This window comes from Archocentrus centrarchus, chromosome 5 (genome assembly GCF_007364275.1).
Source record: "Archocentrus centrarchus isolate MPI-CPG fArcCen1 chromosome 5, fArcCen1, whole genome shotgun sequence".
NCBI lineage: Eukaryota > Metazoa > Chordata > Actinopteri > Cichliformes > Cichlidae > Archocentrus > Archocentrus centrarchus.
In genome coordinates this window covers 22,736,408-22,759,877 of record NC_044350.1, presented here as the reverse complement: position 1 = coordinate 22,759,877, position 23,470 = coordinate 22,736,408, and the positions used below count along the sequence as shown (strand labels likewise).

At 39.4% G+C, this 23,470-nt stretch overlaps 1 protein-coding gene across 4 annotated transcripts in view; it reads right to left on the bottom strand.

Annotated features, from left to right (window-relative positions):
* Positions 1–23,470, bottom strand: part of kcnab2a (potassium voltage-gated channel subfamily A regulatory beta subunit 2a) — a 103,272-nt gene that overhangs the window by 34,567 nt on the left and 45,235 nt on the right. For 2 of the 4 annotated variants that reach the window (XM_030728732.1, XM_030728735.1), the window contains exon 1: positions 4,486–5,086. The exons of 1 other annotated variant lie outside the window; for it this stretch is intronic. In XM_030728732.1, coding sequence (XP_030584592.1) covers positions 4,486–4,697 — 212 coding nt within the window. In that variant the 5' untranslated portion in view covers positions 4,698–5,086. Of the gene's footprint in view, positions 1–4,485; positions 5,087–21,743; positions 21,786–23,470 lie in introns of those variants that run through there. One more of the 4 variants, XM_030728733.1, reaches the window with a different exon arrangement.

Sequence of the window (23,470 nt, the reverse complement as noted above, 5' to 3'; positions counted from 1 at the left end):
GAAAGGAGTTACAAAAAAAAAAAAAAAAAAGAAAAGAAAAGGATGTCTCACTATAATGCAAATCTATTCTGTTGCACACTACCTCTTCTTGGCAGTGAACACAGGAATTAATAAATCTAAGCTATTTCTAGAGTATTTATGAAAATAACATGCAGAGAAAAATGAGCGGAGCAAGGACATGCACACAGAGGCTCTAATTAAACTCTGTCAGTGAGGCAAATAAAGAACAGCTGTGTGTTTTTTACATGCAGACATGCTTATAGATACATTGGCAAAATATTTCACACCCCCCCCCCCCCCACACCTCAAGCTCACTCACTCTCCTGTGCACCAACACAGACAAAACCTCAGTGCATACAGAGAAATACGAGCCTGCATCAATAAATGAACCATGCCGGTTTGGCAGTTTCTCCCTGCATGCCCAAAGCAAACAGATGGCAAATGTTCTGCACATTTAAGATGGTACCTAAGTGGCTACTGTGGCCTCAAATCTGTACTGTGGATGATGCTTAGTATTTACCTCGGAGTGGCCAAACTGTACTGCAGCATGTGTGTTCTATTCAACCACCACGATTTATTTATGATTCATATTTTAAGGGGGAGTGCAGGCTGTAGAAAGCTAGTTCCCTGATGACGAGAGCCCTCAGAAGGCAGGAAAACGTCCCAGCAGGCACCCACACTCACGACGCCCCAAATCTCACACCCACAGCTTTTGTCACCCGAGCCAGAGCGATGCATGGTTTGGCATTTGTGTAGTGAAATAGTGGAAAAAAGAAACACTCATACTCATTATTCTTAAAAATTTCCCTTACACAGACTAAAATGTTGCCAGAAATGAGCACCACAGATTTATCTTCAATCCTGCAGTCACGCCTAATAACATTAAAGCTGTATGGTGAATTAGTGTGTAAATGTTTCATTTGTAAAACTTTTGTTATCGCTGCCATCTGCTACATAAAGTAACTTCTAAGGTGCACTATACAACGACAATCCAGTCTTAGTTATCATCATCAATAATGACAATTTCACACAATGCAATGGTGTGTCACTTACACAACACTGCCAGTAGCTATTTACTTTGGCTGTGATTCACTGTCAACTTTACAACCAAAAGTGGACCTCCAGACATGTGAGGAATCCTACTGACAGTTTGGGCTAAGGCGAATTACTTGTAGATTTACACCAGGGGAGCAGATGAGTCAGCTCCGATTTACATGGCCTCTGCAGCAAACGACACTGAGTGCAACACAGCATAAGTGTTTTGTAGCTGATGCGGACTGTGGCAAGCAACAAAGAGTGTGCCTTGGAAAATATATCCCTGTAGAGCACAGCAGTTTAAGATGAACTCGCACAAGTTTGACTGCACAAAGCACAAAAATGGGAGCCCAGTGGAAAAGTGATACATCCAAAAACCTATTTACCTCAGCATTACTTTGCAGCAGTTTATTTGCTACATACTGGGATGTAAAACTATCTCCTGTGAAGGCGAGGGTTTGGGTGACTGAGTGAGGGGCTGATACTGGACTGAATGGCAGGGGTCTTATAGGATTGGCTCTCCACCTGCTCTGCCTGCCCAATCTCACAGATATTCTTCCGTTCCTTGAGAAGAACTACTTTACATAATCACAAGCCATTTTGTGTGCATCATTAATTCAGTCCTGACTGAAGGCATTTAATCATTCCTTGGAAGAGGTGCAGGCTCTCATACATAGTCCCGCTTGATGATTTCGACCAGGCAGGTGCAGTGCCTCATTTCAGAACTACAAGCAGCAGAATAAAAGTGCTACAATCCCTCCATACCTGAGAAAACATTCTCTTTAATGATTTTCTTGGCCTTGTGGCGAGAGGTCACTCCTAAACCTGAATCACCGCCCATAAATGAAGACTGTCTTGATCCAAGGCTGCCATTCAAGGAAACTGGAGAGCAGTATGCAAATGAAGCTAATGTGAATTTCACACTGCTACTCTGCAGTGAGGATAATGGGGGAAGTTTTGTTGGGTGGATAAGACAGCTTTAACTGTATTCTTTTGGGCCACAGTTATAAAATCACCAACCTCTTCAGCTGTCAAAATGGCATAATGAAAAATTCTATCTTTCTTAAACATAGAGAGGAAAATGCTCGAGGACAAAGAGCAAAATGCAAGGCCATGTTAAAGGGCTTCCAAGCTTCACCTCCAAGAGGCATGTTTCAAAGTGACATGAGCACAGATCACTCCAGCCAACTGTACTTCCTCTTGGGCAAACTGCCTACACCAGCATTAACCTTAGCAGTCTCCCTCACTTGCTTTCACTCTCCTTCCTTCCTTCCCTTTCAGTCCCATCTCTTCAAAACAAAACCAAAAACACTATGTAGTAGCCTCAGTCCATGATTCTTTGAGCCTCATGCTGCATTTAGGCCTGCATTACCTTCAGTTTACATCAGATATGGGCCTGGTTCACAAACACGAAGCCTGTTATGTAGTTTGGACTACACTGCGGAAGCAAAGAACACAAAACAGCCACTGGCCCCCCGAGCAGAAAATGATTTTACTCATTTCACTGTCATTAGCCTCAATAATGATAGTGCGCCAAGACGATGAGGCTGCCGCTAGCAAATTAGATGCAAAGGATTGTGATGTGGCTTCTGAAAGCAGTGCTGAGGATGGGTAATGGACTGCCTCAAAACAACTCTGTGTTCTCAGTCAACTATCACAGACCACACATTCTTAATGAAAATGGACAGCCTTTGAAAACCTTCAGTTTTTGTCTTTAAGTTTGAGCTTTGAAAAAGATGCATTTTTATATTTTACTATTAACAGATTCATAACAGATTAAATATAAAATTTGTGCTAAGAACACATTATAAGCACAAAACAACCTTTGGTGATCGTGTTGATAAAAGACTAGACTAGTAAGGGGCCTTACTTTCCTTTACTTTCCTATACTGTACTGCAAAAACAAACATCCATGTATTATATCTAATATGACTCTTCAGTCAATAAAAGTATTTTACTAAGTGAATTTTTAAATCACTAAATAAAAACGCCTTCAAGCAGAAGAGAAAATAAACCTTAGCAACACAAGGCTACACAGTGGAAGAAATTTCAACATTAGTTAAGGTTTTCATATAACACAGCAGTAATGCTAGTTGCTACTTAACCAACAGATAAAAAGTGCCTTTAAATATTAATACTGCTCTTAAATCTTCGTGCATTTAAATCAGCATTTGATCGTCTTCAGTGAGTGGCTGAGTCACATGTGGGGAAAATACACAGAGAGAGTCACTACTGAAAAACAACTCCTGACAAGACCGAATCAACTCTCCTGTGCAAAGCGGACACACTGTATTATTGTCCAGATTGCAGCAGTTCAAGAAGCTGCAATCTGGACAATAATACAGATTGCAGCAGTTCATGAAGCGCTGTACCTCACAGTGCTGAAAAGAAAGGTGAACTCGTTTTCTCACTGATGCATGCAGAATTCTTTGTTCTGTACTGCTGCTCAATTTGCCATTCACTCTTCTACCCTCAGCGCTTCAATATGCATTTAAAGATATTCCACATTTACTATTATTCTGCTGCTTTTTCAGCCCTCGTGTCAAAGCTGGACTAATCTGAACGACTCACTGCGCATATAGAACACATTTGCATTTTAATTTAAATGCCTTTCCAAAAGTAAACGTTTGATTAAATGTTAAGTATGTTCTGTGTTAGATAAAACACTGTCATCAGTCTTCATGTCCCCAGAGGAGCTTAATAATTTGCCTTAAGTGAAAAGAAGAAACTGTTTCACTGGCATGTAATCAGTAATCAGCTGCCTGGAGAGGTGGAATACAATTCAATGCAGTATAATAACATTTACAGTGTTGCAGGCAAAAGCCAAACTGCAACATGTTGATGTTTTTCTGTGATTTCAATGGCAATTTCCATTAACATGTCAGGAATGTTCTGTAAATAAAGGTTGACAACTGTCTATTGTTTATTTAGCTTGTGACTGGAAATACAATTATTCCCATTATATCAAGTTTGAAAAATCTGCAGTGATACGCATGACACTAATAAATTATCATTTTAAGGTAAACAAAAGATGTTAAGTATTAATTATTGCACTAGGGATAATAACATTAATAACTCACTACAGAAGAATTCTTACAGTACAACTTAAATAGAAATACAAGCAGTTAAAATTGCAATCTTTCCTCACTGCTCAATAGTTAAAGGCTTGGGTAAATTTAAATAACAGATTTTAATGATGACTAACTTCTGATAGGTGTCATCAATCTGAGACAGCAGGGGGTTGGCAGTTTTGACACAAAGTAATAATAAAGTCAAACTAGCAAAGCAAAGGGGAAAAATACATATCTTCTTGGTTACATAGTTTAGATTGAGCTACAGAATTTGTCAGCCATAATTCTATAATTCCACTTTAATTGGACATGACAATTTAAACGCTGAATATCTTGAAGTTTTGGTGGGCAGATTCAAAGCTGTTAAGACATGCCCTACCTATACTTCATGCCAGTCTTCACACTTTGTTCACTGGAGGAAGGCACACTCTGAACAGAGAGCTGTCCAAGACTGCGAGCCACCATCGCCACTGCTCTGAACTTGCTGCGAGTGCCTGTGCTGGGGCTGTTGGCATTCTGTCGATTTAACCGGTCCTCTGTGTTGCGGCTCACCCCCCCACGATGGTCTGTGCACACTAATGACACCTGCATTTTGGCTTCTGGCCGACTGTCCCAACTGCAGATTCCCTAATTAATCTCTCTTTATGAATCAGGCAAGACAAACCAAGAGGTGCAAATCCCGAGGATCCTCTCGGGAATGTGAGATGGTTCAGTCTCAAGAATTGAGCTTCACTCTGTGCCTTTGTAAGAAATCACTGCCCAGTCTCTACAGTTACTGTCCAGCTCAAAACGTTGCAGAAAAGACATAGATGGGTAAAGGGGGTGTGAGGACAGAGGAAATGTGTAAAAACGGTGATGGATTGTTGATCAGATGAAAATAAAATCCTGGCAAACGAAGTCCAAATTCAAGCAAAACATTATAGAAATGCGCAGTCATTGCAGACTTGAGACATACAAAACTCAAGTCCAACACAATGCAGTGAATAAAACAACAATTTAAAAAAAAAAAAAACCCAAAAAACAAAACAGATTTCCCACTGTAAGTTTTTCCTTGATTCACTCGGATGTCCTCCTCTTGCTTTTTCTATTAATCAGAGGCTCATCAGAAGCGTGCAGGCAGATTCACAGTCTTGCAATTTCCTTTTTAAAACTGATCTTAGTGTTAAAGATTGCACCTCTTGCTGTGGCAACGCATAAATCCACACAGAGACTGAAAGAATAAAACACGACACACAGTTCCAGGAGGTTTTCATCTCCCCTTCTAGGTCCGCCTCGGCAATTACGCTGGCTGATGCATATTCAACTGAATACTACTACATGTTAGTAAAAGGGCAACCTCATATTCACCTCTCAGGTCTCACTGTTGCCTGGATTAAACTTACATCTGTATGCCCTGTGCTCAGCATAAAGCGGCATGGTGCACACAGGCGAGAGATGGAAGGAAGGAGAGAGAGAGAGAGAGAGAGGGGGGGAGGGGGAGGGGGGGGGGTGTGGTGGGAGGGATATGAAGAGAAGCTATGAGGAGGAATATTCAGAGAGCCACAGTAGCGTGAGAGAGTGATGCACTGAAATCTTGTGCATTTACAGCAGCTTTACAAAGAAAGAGTGGTGCATTTTTGTGCTCATCTTTATCCATCTGTTGCCCCGCAGTGTGATTTCATTTAGTTATTCTGTCAGGAGAAAAAACGAGGATGAATGCTCAGGACTTTGCATTGCCTATAGCCCCAGAAAAGGGGTTTCTCACGTGGGTCTGTTCAACTGCCCATGAAATATTTATTATGTAACTTAATCTATGACAGTATATGTTAAAGACAGACATGTCACACACGTAACTGAAACTGTTTTCTTCAGCGCTGCTGTATCTTTTGCATTTCAACCGAGCAAATTCAGCTTGATCAAGAATTTAAAAATTAAGTAAAACAAAACATCATCACTTCCTCTATCACTTTTGTACATTAGAAACTGATCTAAATAACAATAACAGTTACTCTCAGATAAATGAAACAGGCATATGCAAGAGTGAACATCAGAAACATGATAATGGTTGGAGGTTGAAAAGTAAACACCACATTGACTGCAGCTTGATGAGACAGTAGATGAGAGGCACACTCTCTGTAACATAATACTGAAGCTTATCTGAGTGGATCAGCGAGTGTGCCAAGGAGATAATTAAAAGAGATGCCATCAGGAGCAGACACGTATAGCAAAGCAGTCAAAGAAGAAACCTCCATCAAAGGAATCCAGCAAACAGGCTGCTGCTAACTGACAATCCTATTCTTAGAGTGGCGACCTTTCGGTCTCATAGACTTGACAAGAGCCCTGAGGGGGAAAGGTGGTTTAATTGAACTGAAATCTGATTTAAGTTTCACACTGTGGATAGAAAGCAGAGAAAACAAGCTATAAATGACCTTCTGAATGCTAATTCGTGCAACAGCAAGACGCGTAGAGACCTCCTAGTGACAACTACTTCATACTGAATGTCAGGGTGACAGGGAAGAATTTGCAGTCATTTCCTTCACTATAAATGTCTGCTCATTTAAACAGAGCAGCTGAGTACACCATGACACCACTTTAGCACAGCTTATGGTTTATGCAGTCACCACCACTGCGGTAGAAACATGATGCCACAACCCACACTGCTCTTCTCCAGGACCCCCAAGAGTTGTGACATGTGGAAGGGACTGAGGATTGGGAAAGACCAGGAACAGGAGCTCAAGCTGCCAGATATAGTGTCAACCTTTTCGTCTACGTTAAGCCCACATAACAACCCTGCCTAAAATCTCATAGTCACAAATGGATAATGGGAACATGCCATCAACAACAAACTTCAAAACACATCGAACAGCTTTCAATGAAAAGAATAAAAAAATAATAATTAAAAAAAATAAAGCTTTGGCTTCCTTGCCACATATTTACATGGTCACCGAAACCATGTGGCTTGCTTCTAATTACGACACCACACTTGTGTTGACACTTGACTTAGCCACATCTAAAAATCTGCATATTTATTAAACTGGTACAATAATCAATACAAACCTAACCCTAACCTGACCGGCTAGTGATCCATCCATAAATGAATCATTTTTAACTTACTGCTACTTCATGTTCATTTTTTAACAGTCCTTTAAACTGTCTGAACTAAAAATTACACCATACATACATACACACACACACACACACACACACACACCGCTTTGTAATTAACAAATACAACAGGATCTATAAACTGTTACAAAAATACACCAACAAAAAATATGTTCAATCCAATAAATCATGCCTGTCACATTTACTATGATTTAATAATTCACCACAGGTACATGTGCCAACTTTCTTCAGACTGGCAGCATGCATTTCAATCCCTCTGAATATATCTGGAAAAGAAAAGAAAACAAAAAAAGGACCAAAAGCCCAGATAGAAGCAGAAGAGAAAAATCATTACATATAACTGACACCTAATCACTGCATGATGACATGACTGTTCTTTTTAAGAAATGTTAGCAGGCATTGCTGTGAGCATGCCTGATAGATATTTTACGAGTATATACCTACTGATGTCAAGTGAATAGCTGATAATAGCTGATTCTTCTTTCTTCAGGAAAAAAAAGTTATTATTCTACTTTTTCAACATGCAACCGTTCTGCAGTGCAGTCAAGACACTGCCAAAGGGGAAGACTTCATCAGTGTGTTACTCATAACTTAATAAACCACCTCAGCGTTTAATTCATTACTCAAGTTTTCACTTGCATGACGCATCAAATTGCACTGCAGTGGTCACACTGCCTACTGGCTTGGTTCTGAACTCAGAGTCAAAGTCATTTTGGACAAATGCTTGCACTTCTAGGATCTGTTGTAGTCTTTCATGCACATTTTGATCAGGAGTTCTTTTCTCAGCACTATTATCAAGCAGAAACTGGCCTGACCATTAAGCTGCTTTGTACCCATTCATCACAAAGCACATTTGGGATGAATGGACTTCTAGTCATTGTTTGTCGCAAGATAAATCAGTCGTAACGGATGATGTACTAAAAATAAGTAACTCTGATCTTCCCATAATGCCTTAGAGTGTGGCTGTTAAATTGCTAATTAGTGACAATGTGTTTAGGAGGGAAAACAGTAGGGAGGCTCAGACCATGTGAAACTGCTCTGCTACAATAAAGAGCCATTTTTGTATCAATAGCGATAGAAACAATCAAACAACACCTGAAAACATTTTAGCTCCTATTGTTAGAGCTGGACTCAGTAGTTAATTGTTAGTTAGCAGTGCTGAACAAATTTCTTCCCCCTCCACATGGTATTACAGTGTCCTTTCTTGTGTCTGGACTATAATGGCCTTGCTTGCTAAGTGACTGATTTGCGGATATCCAAAAAAAAATAAAAATTTACTGAGCTTCTAAAATATCACAGTGACTGAATGCAGAGGACTGCTAGGGCCCTGTACCTCATTCAATGTGTGGGGGAGGAAGAGGAGAGATAAGCTGAATGTTCAGAACAGAACATGTGTTTCCCTGATCACGACTGCAGTCAGCTAAAATTCACCAAAACCAATAACAGCGCTCTTTTTCAAGAAAGAGAAGATGAAGAAAGAAAACAAAAGACTGAAGGACAACATTCAGTTTCAAATTCACCATGTAACAGCTGTAAATACTCACAAATGGCTGTAAAAATGTATTCTACTTATTGACGGTGTTACATCCTTTATTACCAATACCCGACAAGAATGCTGCAGAACACACACACACACACACAATCAAAATTATTGACTATGCTCTCCTCAGCCTTATAGCCCTGGTCAGAAAGAGGCTTAGGCCCATTGATGTTGCTATGCCATAATGAAGCCTCAGGAGTCTGTTCCGGTTATACAGGAGCTCAGACAACTGACCTCTTGCAAACTATAGTGCACATACTGCAGCAAAGACAACTTCTTTAATGAACAGAGCGTCAGAAATTCATCTGACCACAGAAGTAATGTTGGGTACTGTTGTGAGCAGCAATTCTTCGGCACAACCGCAGTCTTATCTCTAAAAATAGGCACTGGCTCTCTGAATCAATTCCACACACTGAGCACAAAATACAAAGAATGCCCTTGGCAGCTGAAAGGGGAAAAGGACTTCCAAAATTGACATTTGTCACCGGCGTGAGTGTCACATGCAGTCTTTCTCTAATTCGCTTTCAAAGGCAGATTGTTTCCATCAAAATGAGACTGGTACATAAACTGGCACGTCTCTAGACCTGATCTGTCTAAGCTAGGTTTCCAAGCAAAGGCTTTCTGTAGCCCTCTGTAAGGATAAGGATTTCCTTGTAGTGTGCAATTAAATAGAGCTGTTACACCTTAACACAAGAGTCCTTCAAGCTGGATAATCAGAATAGCAAATGAATATAATGTCAAAGATAGTTGTTAGCCGTTTCACCTCAATTCAACTCAATCTTATTTATATAGCGCCAAACCATAACAAAAGTTGCCTCAAGGCACTTTACATTTTAAGGTAAAGACCCTGCAATAATACAGAGAAAACCCCAACAATTAAATGACTCCCTAGTTGGGGGTGTCGGATGTAACGACATCTCATGCTCACTCAGGCTTCTTCTATGTACATACAGTATCTTACTGTTAATTAATGAAAGTTTATCCAGGGAACTCAGATCAGGACAATGTCAGAACCGAGTATACATTCGGCCACACACAATGACCACAACTGTATCGTATGTAGCTGTCAGCACGTCAACCAACAGTGGTTTAAGTTCCACTTGCTGAGTTTAACTGAACAGTATTCATGAGGGTTTGAGTACCCCTGTGAAAAGGATAGCATCCCTAAGGTGGGGTGGGTGGGTGTGTGTGTTTGTGTGTGTAAAAGGGTTTAAGAGAGTTAATGGAAAGAGAAGTGAGGTCAGACAGATTGACGGTGTTGATCGACAGATGCTTTTCTAGCAGCTTAATGCATCCTGAGGCTGTATCTGAACATTTCTAATTTAATCACTGTAATGAGGATGTAATTGAAAAAATTAGAATACTGCTGTTTAATGTTCTATTAGCATCAAGATTTTTAGTTTCTCTACCCATTAGTGGTCTGAATGAACTAAGCTGTAACAAGGACGTACTAGAGACATGGAATAGCCATCACAGAAATACAAATAAATGTAGAAAATTAGGTCTAGCTCTTCAGTGATTCTGGGATTTCCTGGGGAAACAGAAGAGGGATGGTCGCATCTGCGAGCAACGAGTGCTTCAGTTTTTAATTCTCCAGTGAACATGGCAGATTCCCCGCAGACAGCTGGGCTCAGGAGGAGTTGTCATTTCAGCTGTCCCTGCTGACACGTCTAACGGAGCAGAAGACGATTAAAAAATAGAGGACAGGAAATCCCTGTTCTTATGTAATATAGTCATAATGACAACTTTTGGTTCAGATTAAATATGCTCCGCGTGACAAACGGGCAAATGGTAACCTTAACAACTCACATACAGTGCTTATATGTATATACTGGGTTATATAAATGTCTAGAAAACAAACAAAAAAAAATTTTTTTTTTTATGGAGCATATTGTGGAATAAAAAGACCAAGCACTGATTTCACAACCATGTAGGGATTTGAAAACCATAATTTGAGCAACAAGGTGTGCTTAAACCAAACAGAGCTGATTTACACAGTCCCTGGGAGGGGGGAGGGGGTGAGATGAGGAAGCAGAATAATCTGGTCTGTTCAATGGGAAATCTTCCCGCCTGCCTGTGTGCATTTGTCATACCTAAGGAAATATTCACATAGAGAAGTGTTGCTAGGCAGACGTGTTTGCTAATGCACACATTTCAGTGAACAGATGTAGCTACTTGATCTTGGCATCCTGCTTCCAAAAGGCACATATACTGATGAAGTTGCTTGGCAAATTTTATCTAACATGTGCACTGAAATGATTTCACAAAATCCAGATACAGGACAGACTGCAACTGAAGAACCATTTTATGTTATCTACAAGTACTGTGACATTCTTGAAAATCCACAGATCTTAAGGCCAACAAAGACTGTTTACAGTGACATGTCGCTTTTGAGCAAATGCCACTCAAAGTTAAGCTTTTGATGGTCCTGTCACACAAGTGCAGCCAAAAAAGGAGTTAAACCATGCTTATGAAACAGATGGTTTGTATTTTATTCTTGGCAACTGATTCAGTGACCCTGAATGGCCTGTATTCTTAGAACATATAGAAATAAAGCAGTTCTATAATATTTTCAGACAGCTGTTAGTAAATCCCCAATCTCGACATACTGAGAGGTCAAACCTTTCTGCCTGGGAGCTCAGTCTACAAAAATAATCCCTTAAAAATAAACAAGAACTCTGAGAGAAAATATAGGGCACGATGGCTCACAATACACACAAATGCTAAAGATTATCAGCACAAAGTAAGATGACAATTCTCTGTAAAAGCTGCGTTTTATATTTTATAATACCCCAACACCTGCATCAAAACGAGGACCCGGTTTTGCTGCATTTCTGAAAATTCGGTCAAACGTGAAACAGAAAATGTCCCCATGCATTAAAGTTGCAGCAGCCACAAAACCACAGAAATGTACTAAAAGCTTCAGTGGACTTTCAGTCTTCACCAGGATAGGGTAGCCTTTGACTTGTGAATGAGAAGCATTTTTTGGCTAAGTATTCCCTAACCACAGAGGCACATATAAATAAAGTCATCCATGATATTTCCAGCTGCCTATGGACCTGCTGTAATTGACATGAAGCATCATAAGAGACACAGAACCACAAATCACAAAAGGAAATTTTACTCTGATGCAGCCTATCATGAAGTGCAGTTAGAGATTCAAAGAACAGGGATGAAATAGTCATGGCACTAAGAGAAATTTAAAGAGGAAAAAAGCAACAACAGATTTTCACATTTTATTTATATAAAAAAATCCAACAGTTCAGGAAATATGTGCTGAATATTGTTAAGTAACAACTTTTAAAGGATGCAAAATGACAACAGCATGATCCTAAAGTGTCTAAAAGCATGACAGTGAAGAGGATTTCCTGTCTCTTGTCTTCTGGGTATTTACTAATCTCTGGGAGCTTTAACATAAATGCAGACACACACTTTTTGAGACACAGTTATGGCACAAAGCAATGAAAACAGCTGAGGAAGAATAATGTGAACAGAGATGAAAAGCATGATCAGTTAACATTAAAAAAAACAGCACATTTAGAATGCTTCCAGTACAGTATGATGAAGAATATCAAGCTGCTCCTACCATTTAAACTGCTCATAACAACAATTCAAAACCTATTCCAACAAATGGTGCTAATTTGTAACTACAGAGACTGAAGGAGCTGCATTTCCCAATACTCTGTTCTCCGGATGTAACGTGTCATGTAAAAGCAGCACTGACCGCACGTGTGACACGGCTATGTGCTCACTTTAAAGCTGCTCTTGACATACATCAAACATCAAAGTTTAAACCAACACAACTTATAATCGGTAATCTGAGAGCATTTATAAAGTGCTATTGTGCAGTGCTTTACACAACAGGCCATATTCATACAGGGCTTTTTGATCACACAACACACTCATAAACCAGTGACACACGGGGGGCAAATTTTGAACTTCAGTATTCTGAGGACACCTTGACATTCAGACTGAGCACCTGGGGATCAACCTACCGACTTTTAAATTACTGGTCACAGTCTATATCCTGGGTCACAGCTGCACCCTTTACTGATAGAGGCAAGTGTCTTATGTGATTTATTCAGCTTAATATTACAACATAAAGTCCATGAATAACTGGTGGTAAGCTCAGTTATGTCTATACTGATAGAGCTTTTCATAGCTGACTGCAATAGTGTAAATCCATATGATGATCCGATTGTGTTACAATATGGTATTGTTAAAGGAAGAATTTAAAATAGATAGAAAATTCAAACATCTAACAACCACCATGTACTAACATGTAAGTCATGGTCTTTACCCGAGTTGAGCTGCTATAAATGACTAATAAATGAAAATACAACACAAATCAAAGCAAAAAAGAATTGTGTAATCCCTGGCATTCTCACCTCGTACCCACGCTATATCTCTGACTAGAACATTTGGACAAGCTGTCAGACTAGGCTAGTAGGGATAGCTCAAAGAGGAACTAGAGAGGTCACTACTGGAAACCAAATCCATATCACTCCATACATCATCTCCTACTCTAGCAACTATAACACGACCACAGCCCTGATCAAAGACTCGGGTCTGTGAAGCAGCATGCCTGAGGTAAAATAGCTGATGAACAGGTTAATTTGCAGCCCGCTCATCTGTATCCAGCTGCAGCTGTGGATACGAGCCTGTTGCTAAATTTAGCACTTTAGTAGGGGATTGCCTGAAGAAAAACGTCACAGATGCCCAGGCTGACACACATGCTGCAATGCTCTGAAATTGAGAACAAAAATAAGAGTTTATACTGCCTCTGTGCAAATTTGTCTTTTCATCACCCAAAGGTTTGGGTATGCACGTGAGAGGAAAATAAGTGAGAGAGAGACTGACAAGAGTGTGTGTGGGTAAGAACAAGACTTATGTTTGGATATCAAAAAGAAATGTTTTATAATGCTATGAGGCAAAAGAAAAGAAATTAAAATAAAGAACAATTCTCCACACAGCTACCTTATCACAGGCTGCCTTTTTAAATTGCTTTAGTTATCTGCTGTTCTGGTTTTAATACCAGGCTATGCTTTAAAAAAAAAAAAATCCTAACATTAGCTGGACATAATGTTCAGCAGTGTAGGAGTGCAAAGAGTGATGCTCTCACTGTGCTCAGTGACTGCAATGGGAGGCATCTGTGCTACTGTTCTAACTTGGCTACAAAAGTGGGACATCTCCACCACCTAGTGGGGATCTGCCATTATTAACAAAACACCTAAAAGGGCTGACTGCAGCGACTATAACAAGATCTGCTTTTTGATTTCTCCATCAACTTGTGTATAAAACGCAAAGAAAATTTCCCACAGCCAAGGGAAATTCTTTTCCTCAAAGCTTGTTTTGTCACACAGAGATATTCAGTTGACTGTCACGTGTAACAAAGAAAACCATCAAATCTTCGCATCCCAAAAGCTGAACGAAAAAACTTTTTTTCCCCTCAAAAAACATGTTTTAAAAGAGTTGCCTAATAATTATTTATAAACTAATCAGTTAATCTAGTCATCACCGAAGCACCACCAAAAATTTCAAGTTACATTCTAACGCTTACTGACAGTATGTGTTTTATAACTTTTGAGATTTTATATAAAAATATGCATGTATAATTTTTGCTTTTTCCTTGATTTTAGAATTGTACTGCATTACTCTGAAATGGTTGGCTTACTAACGCATCTATCAATAGAATAAGTGATCATTAATCAGTTATTTTTGTCATTTTTCAGGCATTTTACAGCACAAACTGAATTTGATATCATTATAACTGGCTATATTTTAGATTCTACATTCTAGAAAGTAGAGATAAACATGCAGCTAAGGAAGACTACGTTTTCTGAATTTATACAGAGGGAACGGTCTACTACAGTATTACGTATACCTACTTTTTGTATGGTCATGACTTTACATGTTTTAGCCACAGACTGTTAGCTTTTATGTCATTCTGCCCTCTAGTGGTCAGAAATAGTTTAATGCAACATAAATGCAACTAAAATATAACAGTTTTTATCCAACAAACTTGATCAAACGTTTGTAATTCATACGAAAAAGGTTAAACCAAAAAAGGCTTCTGCACATCAAAGCATTAAGGCTTACTGTACATCAAGAAACAGCTAGAATCTAACACAGCTCTCCATGTATGAACCCTCAGTGGATGTCATTACCATGTCCATTAGTGTTAAGTCACTCCAGAAATCTATACTCATTCACTGAACCTCCATATAGCTCAGTAGACACAGGCTTCCTGTCTCGTCTCACTGAACTCAAGTTGGCTCCTTTACCCACCGGCTGGCTCTCTTAGTCCGAGGACATGAACACTAGGGAAAGTTTTCCCGTGTCCAAATGGGCCTGCTGAGTGGTAGTATTTTGTTTCAAGGGCAACAAAATGGAAATAGAGTATCCCTTTTCTTTAGCCTGGAATGCACAATATTTACAACTTTAAGAAAATAACCATAATCAAGATGAAGCGTGGTTCATCACTGCAACCATGGATATTTGAGCAGTAGTAGAAAGACTATTCATCAAGACCACAGGAATTAATTAAATTAATTTAGAGCTGGAAAAAAATAATCCCATATTTTTCTAGTACTGAACAACAATTACTCCCTTATTAACATTCAACCGTATGAAGGAGGTCCGTGTGAACAGTGAACAGAAGTCACAAAGTTAAGCGTAAGAACAGTTAACTGTGATGCAGTAGCAATGATGGCCCGCCTTCCTGACCACACACCTGAAATAATAATGAGTTTGAGTCAGAGGTTGTGTGTACTTGCTGACCCAATTACGGCCCTAATTACAGGAATTGCGGGAGATCACAGTACAAGAAACACAGTATTCTGACAGGATTTCCTCTGTCCGCAGAGATCTTGTTTAACCAGCATGAACAGTTCAATATAACACCACAAGAAAATAAATCACACTTAGATTTATTACAAGACTACTAGACTACACCCAAAGAAAACAATCAAAAAAAAAAAACAACTCACATTGTCAAAACTTATGATCAGTACTGAAGCCCCTTAAGGCTGATATGTAAAGAACCACATATGCTTTTTTGCATGACTAAACTCCCTTTCTACATGTACCCTCACAAAGCTGTAGCCAAGCCCGTCATGGGTCAGTGACTGAGTTTTACACAACAGGGAGGTAACTACAGGCAAGGTAACATGCCAGATATGGCGACATACAAACCTACCTGAAGACGACAGTAAAACCTGGTCACCCCAGACATGGTAACAGCAACCAACCATAGTCACTGGTCAGAGTCAAAAACAACAGCAGCCATGCCTGAGTGTGATGAAACCGATCCATGTCCGTGACAATATCATCATCAGCTTAACAGGCCATAGTAGCCAACACAACAGCCGCTAAGCCGGCTGCTGTCAGTCCAACAGTCCATAAAATTGTTTTCTGTCACTCGGCAGATGGCACGAACAAAAGGAGTGAAAGGTTCAAACTGCATTTCTTTCTCTGCCTTCCTGTTACATGTCATATCGTTTAGAAGCGCTTCAATCAGTAAGGGCACGCTTTAAAAATATAAAATAAACTAAATATATTGTTAAAAATTTAATTCTTGACCTTCTACTTTTGAATGAAAGCTCTGTATACTGACACTGGCAAACATCAATATTTGTAACAATGCCTGCAAACAGTACTGATGATAATTTGACAATATTTTGCACAATACTATAAAATATTCAAAGCTTTTGTGAGATAGGATGTATTTTTCATATAACACAGTAGGTTTTGTTTGTTTAGGTTAGTGAGTTGGAATGTAAAAATCATCAAATTTAGGCATAGGTGTTCACAGACCAAGAGGACAGCCATTACTTAACACTGAAACAGGCTCAAAAAAACAATATGACTCAGACAAGAAGAACATTTAAACCTGCAATTTAATACATATTACCTAAGCCAGAAAAATACATAATATCAAATCAAATATTAAAAGGGCAGTTTCGGTAACCCCAAGTAACTTTGAACACATTTATTTATTTATGTTTGTCTTGTGAGGCAGAGTTCTCTGTATAGTGAACAGGAAGGATTAGCAGAATAAGGCAACAAACTATTTATGTGATCAAGGGGAAAAGAAAAGAAAGTCTGAGCGAGATTTTAAGGGGCCAGGTAACTCCTTACGGAGCAGTCTGTCCTTCCCATGTAGTTGGGCAAATATGCCACCGACCTAGATGATTAAAATAAAACCTGAGCCCCAGTACCTTTATATGAATGCAGCCTGACCAGAGTACAGAACAACATTGCGGTGATAATAACAAAGAGGGAGATCAACACTTTATACGTGTTTCTGGTGCCATTTGTCTAGTTAAAGAACTGCAACAGTAGCAAAACCACCTATGAGTTCACACACACACACACACACACACACACACACACACACCTGTTCTGCAATCTAGTCTCTGTCTACTCCGACTGCTCTTACCTGCAGCTTCTCAGCACCCACCACTGTCCCAGTCTGTTGAGTATCTCAGTCCCTCTCAAGCTCTGCTTCTCTCTTACCTGTACTTCATGCCTGTCTGATAGGACACACACTCCTCCAGGGCAAGGCCATTCATCTTCAGGAAGTCTTCCATGTTCTTAATCTGAGCGGCGACCCTTTGTTCCCGGAGTCTCTGCAGCTCAGCCTGGTCAGTGGGCCTGGCCGGTGGCTGATTCAGCCCCTGGTCCGAGTGGTAGCGGTTGATCCCGCTCCGGATGCTCTCGCTGTACGACATAGACAGCATCTTTCCGCTGCCGCTGCTGCTGCTCTTCCGAACACCGCTGCCTGCCGCTGGCGGTTTAGAGATCTGCAGGTTTTCAGGAGGACAGTAACTGGACTTGCGTTTGCCAGGAGGCCCCCGGGGGCCCCCGGCATACCCTCCCGCAAACATGCCACCCCTCCCTCCTTCTCCTCCTCCTCCTAATGCTGAGGCAACTCGTGCAGTGAAGAATAAAGTAGTGACACGGACGAAGCTGGTAAGGGCCGAAAGGGGACAGCCACCTCCTTAAATAGCACCTGCTCCCATAAAAAAACAGAACTCCTGCTTGGGGCAGCACACGGCCATGCATCCTGTAATCAGAGTCGCACAACACAGCCAGCACCACCCTCCCCTGACAGGTTTACAATGGCAGGGTTACACTGATAGGGAGCATTCAGGTGACTTGCTGGTGATTAAGGAGCAGGACACAAGAGGGCACATGCTATCTGCAAAGAGGACGCATTCAAACATGCACAAAGCAACAGGAGGGGGCGCATTCCTGCTTTCACTACTCATTTTGAAGAGACTATTAAGAAGAGACAAGATTTCGGAGTAGCCGACAATAAAGTTAAGCGTATAACCCACAAATAGGTACACACAGCAAATTTGGACTGAATAAAATGTATATGAAGAACCTTAAAAACTTAAACCAACTGAACTGTACAGGCCACAGATGACTAAGTTTAATTTAAGACAACTATGCTCCCCTTGACAATATATATCTTCCTGCCTCCTCTTCTTCATCTCAACACACTGGTCAACTTGTATCTTATTCAAATGATCCATTTTCCAGCTCTAAAAATAAAAAAAATATTGTGCTGGAATCAACAAATTCAATCAACAGAGGGCAGCACTGCATCAAATCCACTATCACAACAAAAATGCAATTTAATGCCAAATGCAAGTCAGCAATGCCCACAAAGCCTTTTTCTCAGTAAAAGCCATGTATCACATTGTCAGACTGAAATCTTATACGAATACATTACTGCTACAAAAGTCTCAAACCAGGAAACAACATACTCTATACAATACAATATACTCTAAACAGACAAGTGGTAAATAAATCGGTGCTGAAAAACAGCTGAAAAATAAGCTCTAAATATATGCTGAATATACCTTTCAAGTATAGCCATTAAATGTCCCTTAAATTACATTTAATAAGACAGTTTAAATAAATATTAAAAGAAACATGCAACTCTGCAACTGATCTTTTCTGTATCATTAAGAATTGTATCCTGTCTAATTCATAGTACTTTCTTTGTTACTACCAATGAAATCATATTTTACTGACAAATACATTTGAAGAGCAGTTTCCTCGCATCTCACAAAGAACCAAACCTCATTCTAAAATTTAACTTTTAAGCGATAAACTATCGCTTAAAAGTATAATCTCACACCATCTACTCACAAAAACAAACTCAATAAAACCACTAATAACTGAGATTTTGATATAGATTTAAAAAAAACAAACAAAAACAAAACAAATGTTGACACCATTATGATGTCGCAAGCTCTAATAATTACAAATCTAACTTCCCCCAATAACTGGTTTACTTGCACAAAGACAGAAGACATAAATATAGGAGGATACTTCAGGCTAGGCAGCATGCATCCACACACCCACACACTCTCTTCAGTCCACCAAACCCTCACAGAGAGAACATACACGCAAACAAGCACACTCCTGATGTGGTCATGAGTGTAAATCTTTCTTCAAACTCACCTGATTTCTTGGAGGTCGGCTCATGAGCGAAGTTACTGGAGTGCCAGACTGCTCTTATAAACACACACTGCGGACAGCGATGGACCAGGTCCACCCAAACTGGGAGTGTCTTACTAGGAAACGTCTAAACCAATTAGTGAATAAGCGAGTGCATCCCTCCCCTCACCATTTGGATCATCGTCTATCACTGCAACCAACACCTCTCCTCCTCCCCTCCCTGTGAGATCTCATGGAAGAAATCCATTTATGCCGTTTAGTGGCCCGTCTTGTTTCTGCTCACCACAGCAAATAATATCAGCCCTGAATTATTCACCAAAGCTTTTGCGCTAAAAGCCTCTGATTGTTGTTCCACAGGAAAGAATACTAAGAGCTGGACAGTAATGAGTGGCTGAGTGTTGTGCGCACACCAAACATAAACACACACAAACACAAAGTGTCAAGCAAACACAGACTGTATGTGTATGCACAGAAGAGAACAAACCACCAGGCATGTTCAAGTACTCTCTAACAAAGGCTTTATGAAAACCACACCAGTTAAGGACCCTTGTAGCATCTCTCTACGTCTCAGTAGCCTTGTGTTGAGGTCAAAGGCAAAATTAGAGGGCGCCACACAATAATGACGGCACGCACACAGAACTAAATAAGAGAAGCTGCTTTGTATTTGCTTACATGGCACAGAGGGGAGGAAAAACACATAGTATTTGTCTGCATGAAATATATCTATAATGCAATAACATAATATTTATGGCAAAATTAAATATAAGCTGAAAAATATGCAAATGCCTCTGGATGAATACTTTCTATACTGAAACTTCTATACATGCAACTGTCACACATCATCCCTCTGAAACCCATCTGCCTAGCTGTTAAGCTATTCTGGTATAATGGTTTGAAAGATGGAAGATTAAGTGATGTCACTGAAGACGACGACTATGGGAGCTTGGCGGCAGATCTGCCAATAAAAGTTTTCATACAATCACAACTATAAGTACTACAAGTGAGGAACAGATGATCTTTTTCACTACAACAGAGACAGTACTGCGTAACATTTTATTCATCTATCAGCAGAAAATATATGTAAGTGTGTTAGGTTTCTTTAAACATGAGAAAAAACAAACAAAAACACACACACACACACACTATATATATATATATATATATATATATATATACGCACATATATCAACAGACTGTTTTCTAGGTTTATGACCATTACACATAGTAGGGGATATATGTTATGGCTCAATAGCACACATACTTGCAACATCTGTAGTGCATCCATAAATCAAACATTTGCTATTTAATGATCTACATACAAGAGGCAAAAGCAATCAACCATCTTTACATTCAGGGAAGGACTCAGTCACCTACAAACTGTCAAATTGTTTCACACAATGCAGGTCTTTTTTTCGTTTTTTTCTTTTATTTAGTTTCGCTGCTTTACTTAAAGTCATGTTTAGTATATAATCATAAAGTCCAGCTTAGGACTGGCTGAGTTATACAGTAGATATAAAACAGTATGTACAATGTAGAGCTCGTGCTTGTAAACAAAAGCAAATGTTTACACATTAAAATAGAGCAGTCATACACCAATGCATAGAAGGAAGTCTTTATCAGCTATATTGACCAGCAACTGTATGTAGTGGAAATTAAAACATGACTACAGAAGCCCCAACACAATGTTGAGATTACGGAAAAGAATGAAACTTCCCTTCCCAGCATCAGGCCGTTTGGCTGTCAGAGTGATCGACAAATGAAGATGGGGGACTTAATCGATCCCCTTCACATAGGCCAGGGGAGCAGCTAGCGGGACCGTTTGCGCTTTAAAAGGACAGAAATGTGGAAGGCGCCAAGATAAAAATCCGATAGTGAGCTCATTACAAGCACATCCACATAGTCAGGGGTTTTTGTAACTGGATCAGCAGAATACAGCCTGATATGAGACCATAAAATATGATCCTACTCTAAAGCCACCTAAAGACTGACCATCTAAAACCTTACTACTGACAGTGAGTACCAAATACCAGTATCTCTGCATCTACAGCATTGATAAAAGTGATTGGGTTTTAGTGCAAGATACATCAGGTTCAATTCTCAAAAGAGTTTGAAGAGGATGCATGGAAAATGTTCCAATGTTGTGCAGAAAGTCTAAAAAAAGCAATAAAACAAACTTCTTAATTGTATGTTGAAGCTTGAGAAGTAAGACAGGGGGTGTGACTGCAGGGGGAAAGAAAAGATTCAAACTCAGACAGTTATTGTTGATTCAAAGGTTTTATGAGCAACCTTGCAACAAAATCCATCATCACCCCTATCAGGTTTAAGCTGGATAATGCACTGCCAGCTAAACAGTAGATGATAAGTGTTATCTATGCTGCAGAGGATGGATGCATGGTTTTAAATGTCAGAACAGCAAGTCTCTGCAGCAAGGTTATTATTATAGTAAACTAAAAAATATATATAAAAAAAACATTTAAAGCACACACAAGAAAAATAATCTAGAGACAGAGAGGTACCTGTAGAACTGCAGCTGTCGTTTGGGGCTCCCATAACGAGCGCTGAAGATATCAAGAGAAAGGAGGGAAAAGGAAAGCTTTCGTTAACAAAAGCAGGAAAGGAAAGAAGTTAGTAGTAGCAAAGAGTTTGACACAGACACTAAGATGATGATGATGAAGGATGTGGAGTGTTAGCCAAAGAGGGAACAAAATAAGGAAGAATCACGTGGGAGAAAAAGAAAACACTGCATTGTAAGTGACAGACAAACTGTGTTAAAATAGCTTTCACAGTGCCTTGTTTAGTCCATATGGTGTCTGCATACAAATGAAGATTGGTATGCAGACAATACATAAAACTCAAATTAATGAGCTTCATGAAAGGTGCGGTTATTTTTGCGTGTTTGAGGACAAAACAGAGAAACAATCATAACAAATTCATACTATTACAATACACACATGCAACTTTATTTTGTTTACTTTTAAATCCATAATTGAAAAAACATATCTTGAAATAAACTGTATGCCAACAAGCATGAGGGGAAAAACACTTAAGTACACTGTAGTTTTACAAAAAGACTGAAATAGAAGTTGAGTACATATTACAAATCACTCATCCAAGCAAAGTAGTAGTTATACAGTAACCCTTCACCTAAAACTGTTTTGAATCATTGTTTATTGGGAGATATATGAAAGCATTCATTACCCATTCCTGCTTTGTTTTATATGGACTGCTTCGCTTACATGACTTGAAAAGTAATGCTGAAAGACATGTAAGCTTAGTTTACAGCAGAGTATACTTTTTACCAAACACGGCTGCTTTCAGTTTAACTACAGTAGTAGAATATATGGAACCAAGTTCATGCTGAGCTAAACAAGAACCAAAGATTGATGAAAAGTAAAGAGGATAGTAAATAAAATTAGATAACTTGCTATCAATATTTCATCAGTGCAACCTTATATTTTTTGGTGGCATTGCTTTACATCTAGCATCACAAATTAAGCAGCAGTCTCATGATGCTCATGATGTCATTAGTTTAGTCAAAAGCAATACTCATACAGTGACTTAGATTAATAGTTGTGAAACTGTGGATGTGAGCTAGTATAAGTGAAACTCTCAAAGGCACTGTTATGCTGATATCAAGCCACAAATCTTCTGGTGAAGGCAAAATGCCAGATCAAAATCTGCCCTGTAGTTTTTGTAATGTACAAAATTACAGCTGCTGCATCATATTAATCCATAATGAATGCAATGTGAAATACACACAGAATTTTGACTGAGAAAAAAAAAAAAAAAAGCCTTTTAATGACACAAATGGATGAGTATATGGCGCCACTTGCTGGAGAATTTATGTAGTGCATAATAACATACAAATTAGGAATGGTGTCCATGTTGTTGCTCACAAGTAATCAGTAAGTTATGGTGTGTCTGTATGTAAGTAGTAGCACAAATTAAGGCACCACTTCAGACTTCACCAATTAGGGACAGTAAATACTCATTCAATTTGCTCTTTAAAGCATCAGCACAAGCCAAAATTAGTTTCCATTTTACAGAAGAAACAGTAAATGGAAGGTAAAGGTTAAGCACTTCTATACATACTGGTAACTGTGCATATGCATGTGTGACAGGAGGGAAGGTTTGTGTACTTACTCTTGTTTGCAGTTTATTAATTCTTTTTAGTTCACACAGACTGAAACACTGCCCATTTTGTTAAATTTACTCATTCTTAGCGTCAGAAAGGAAGGTTATC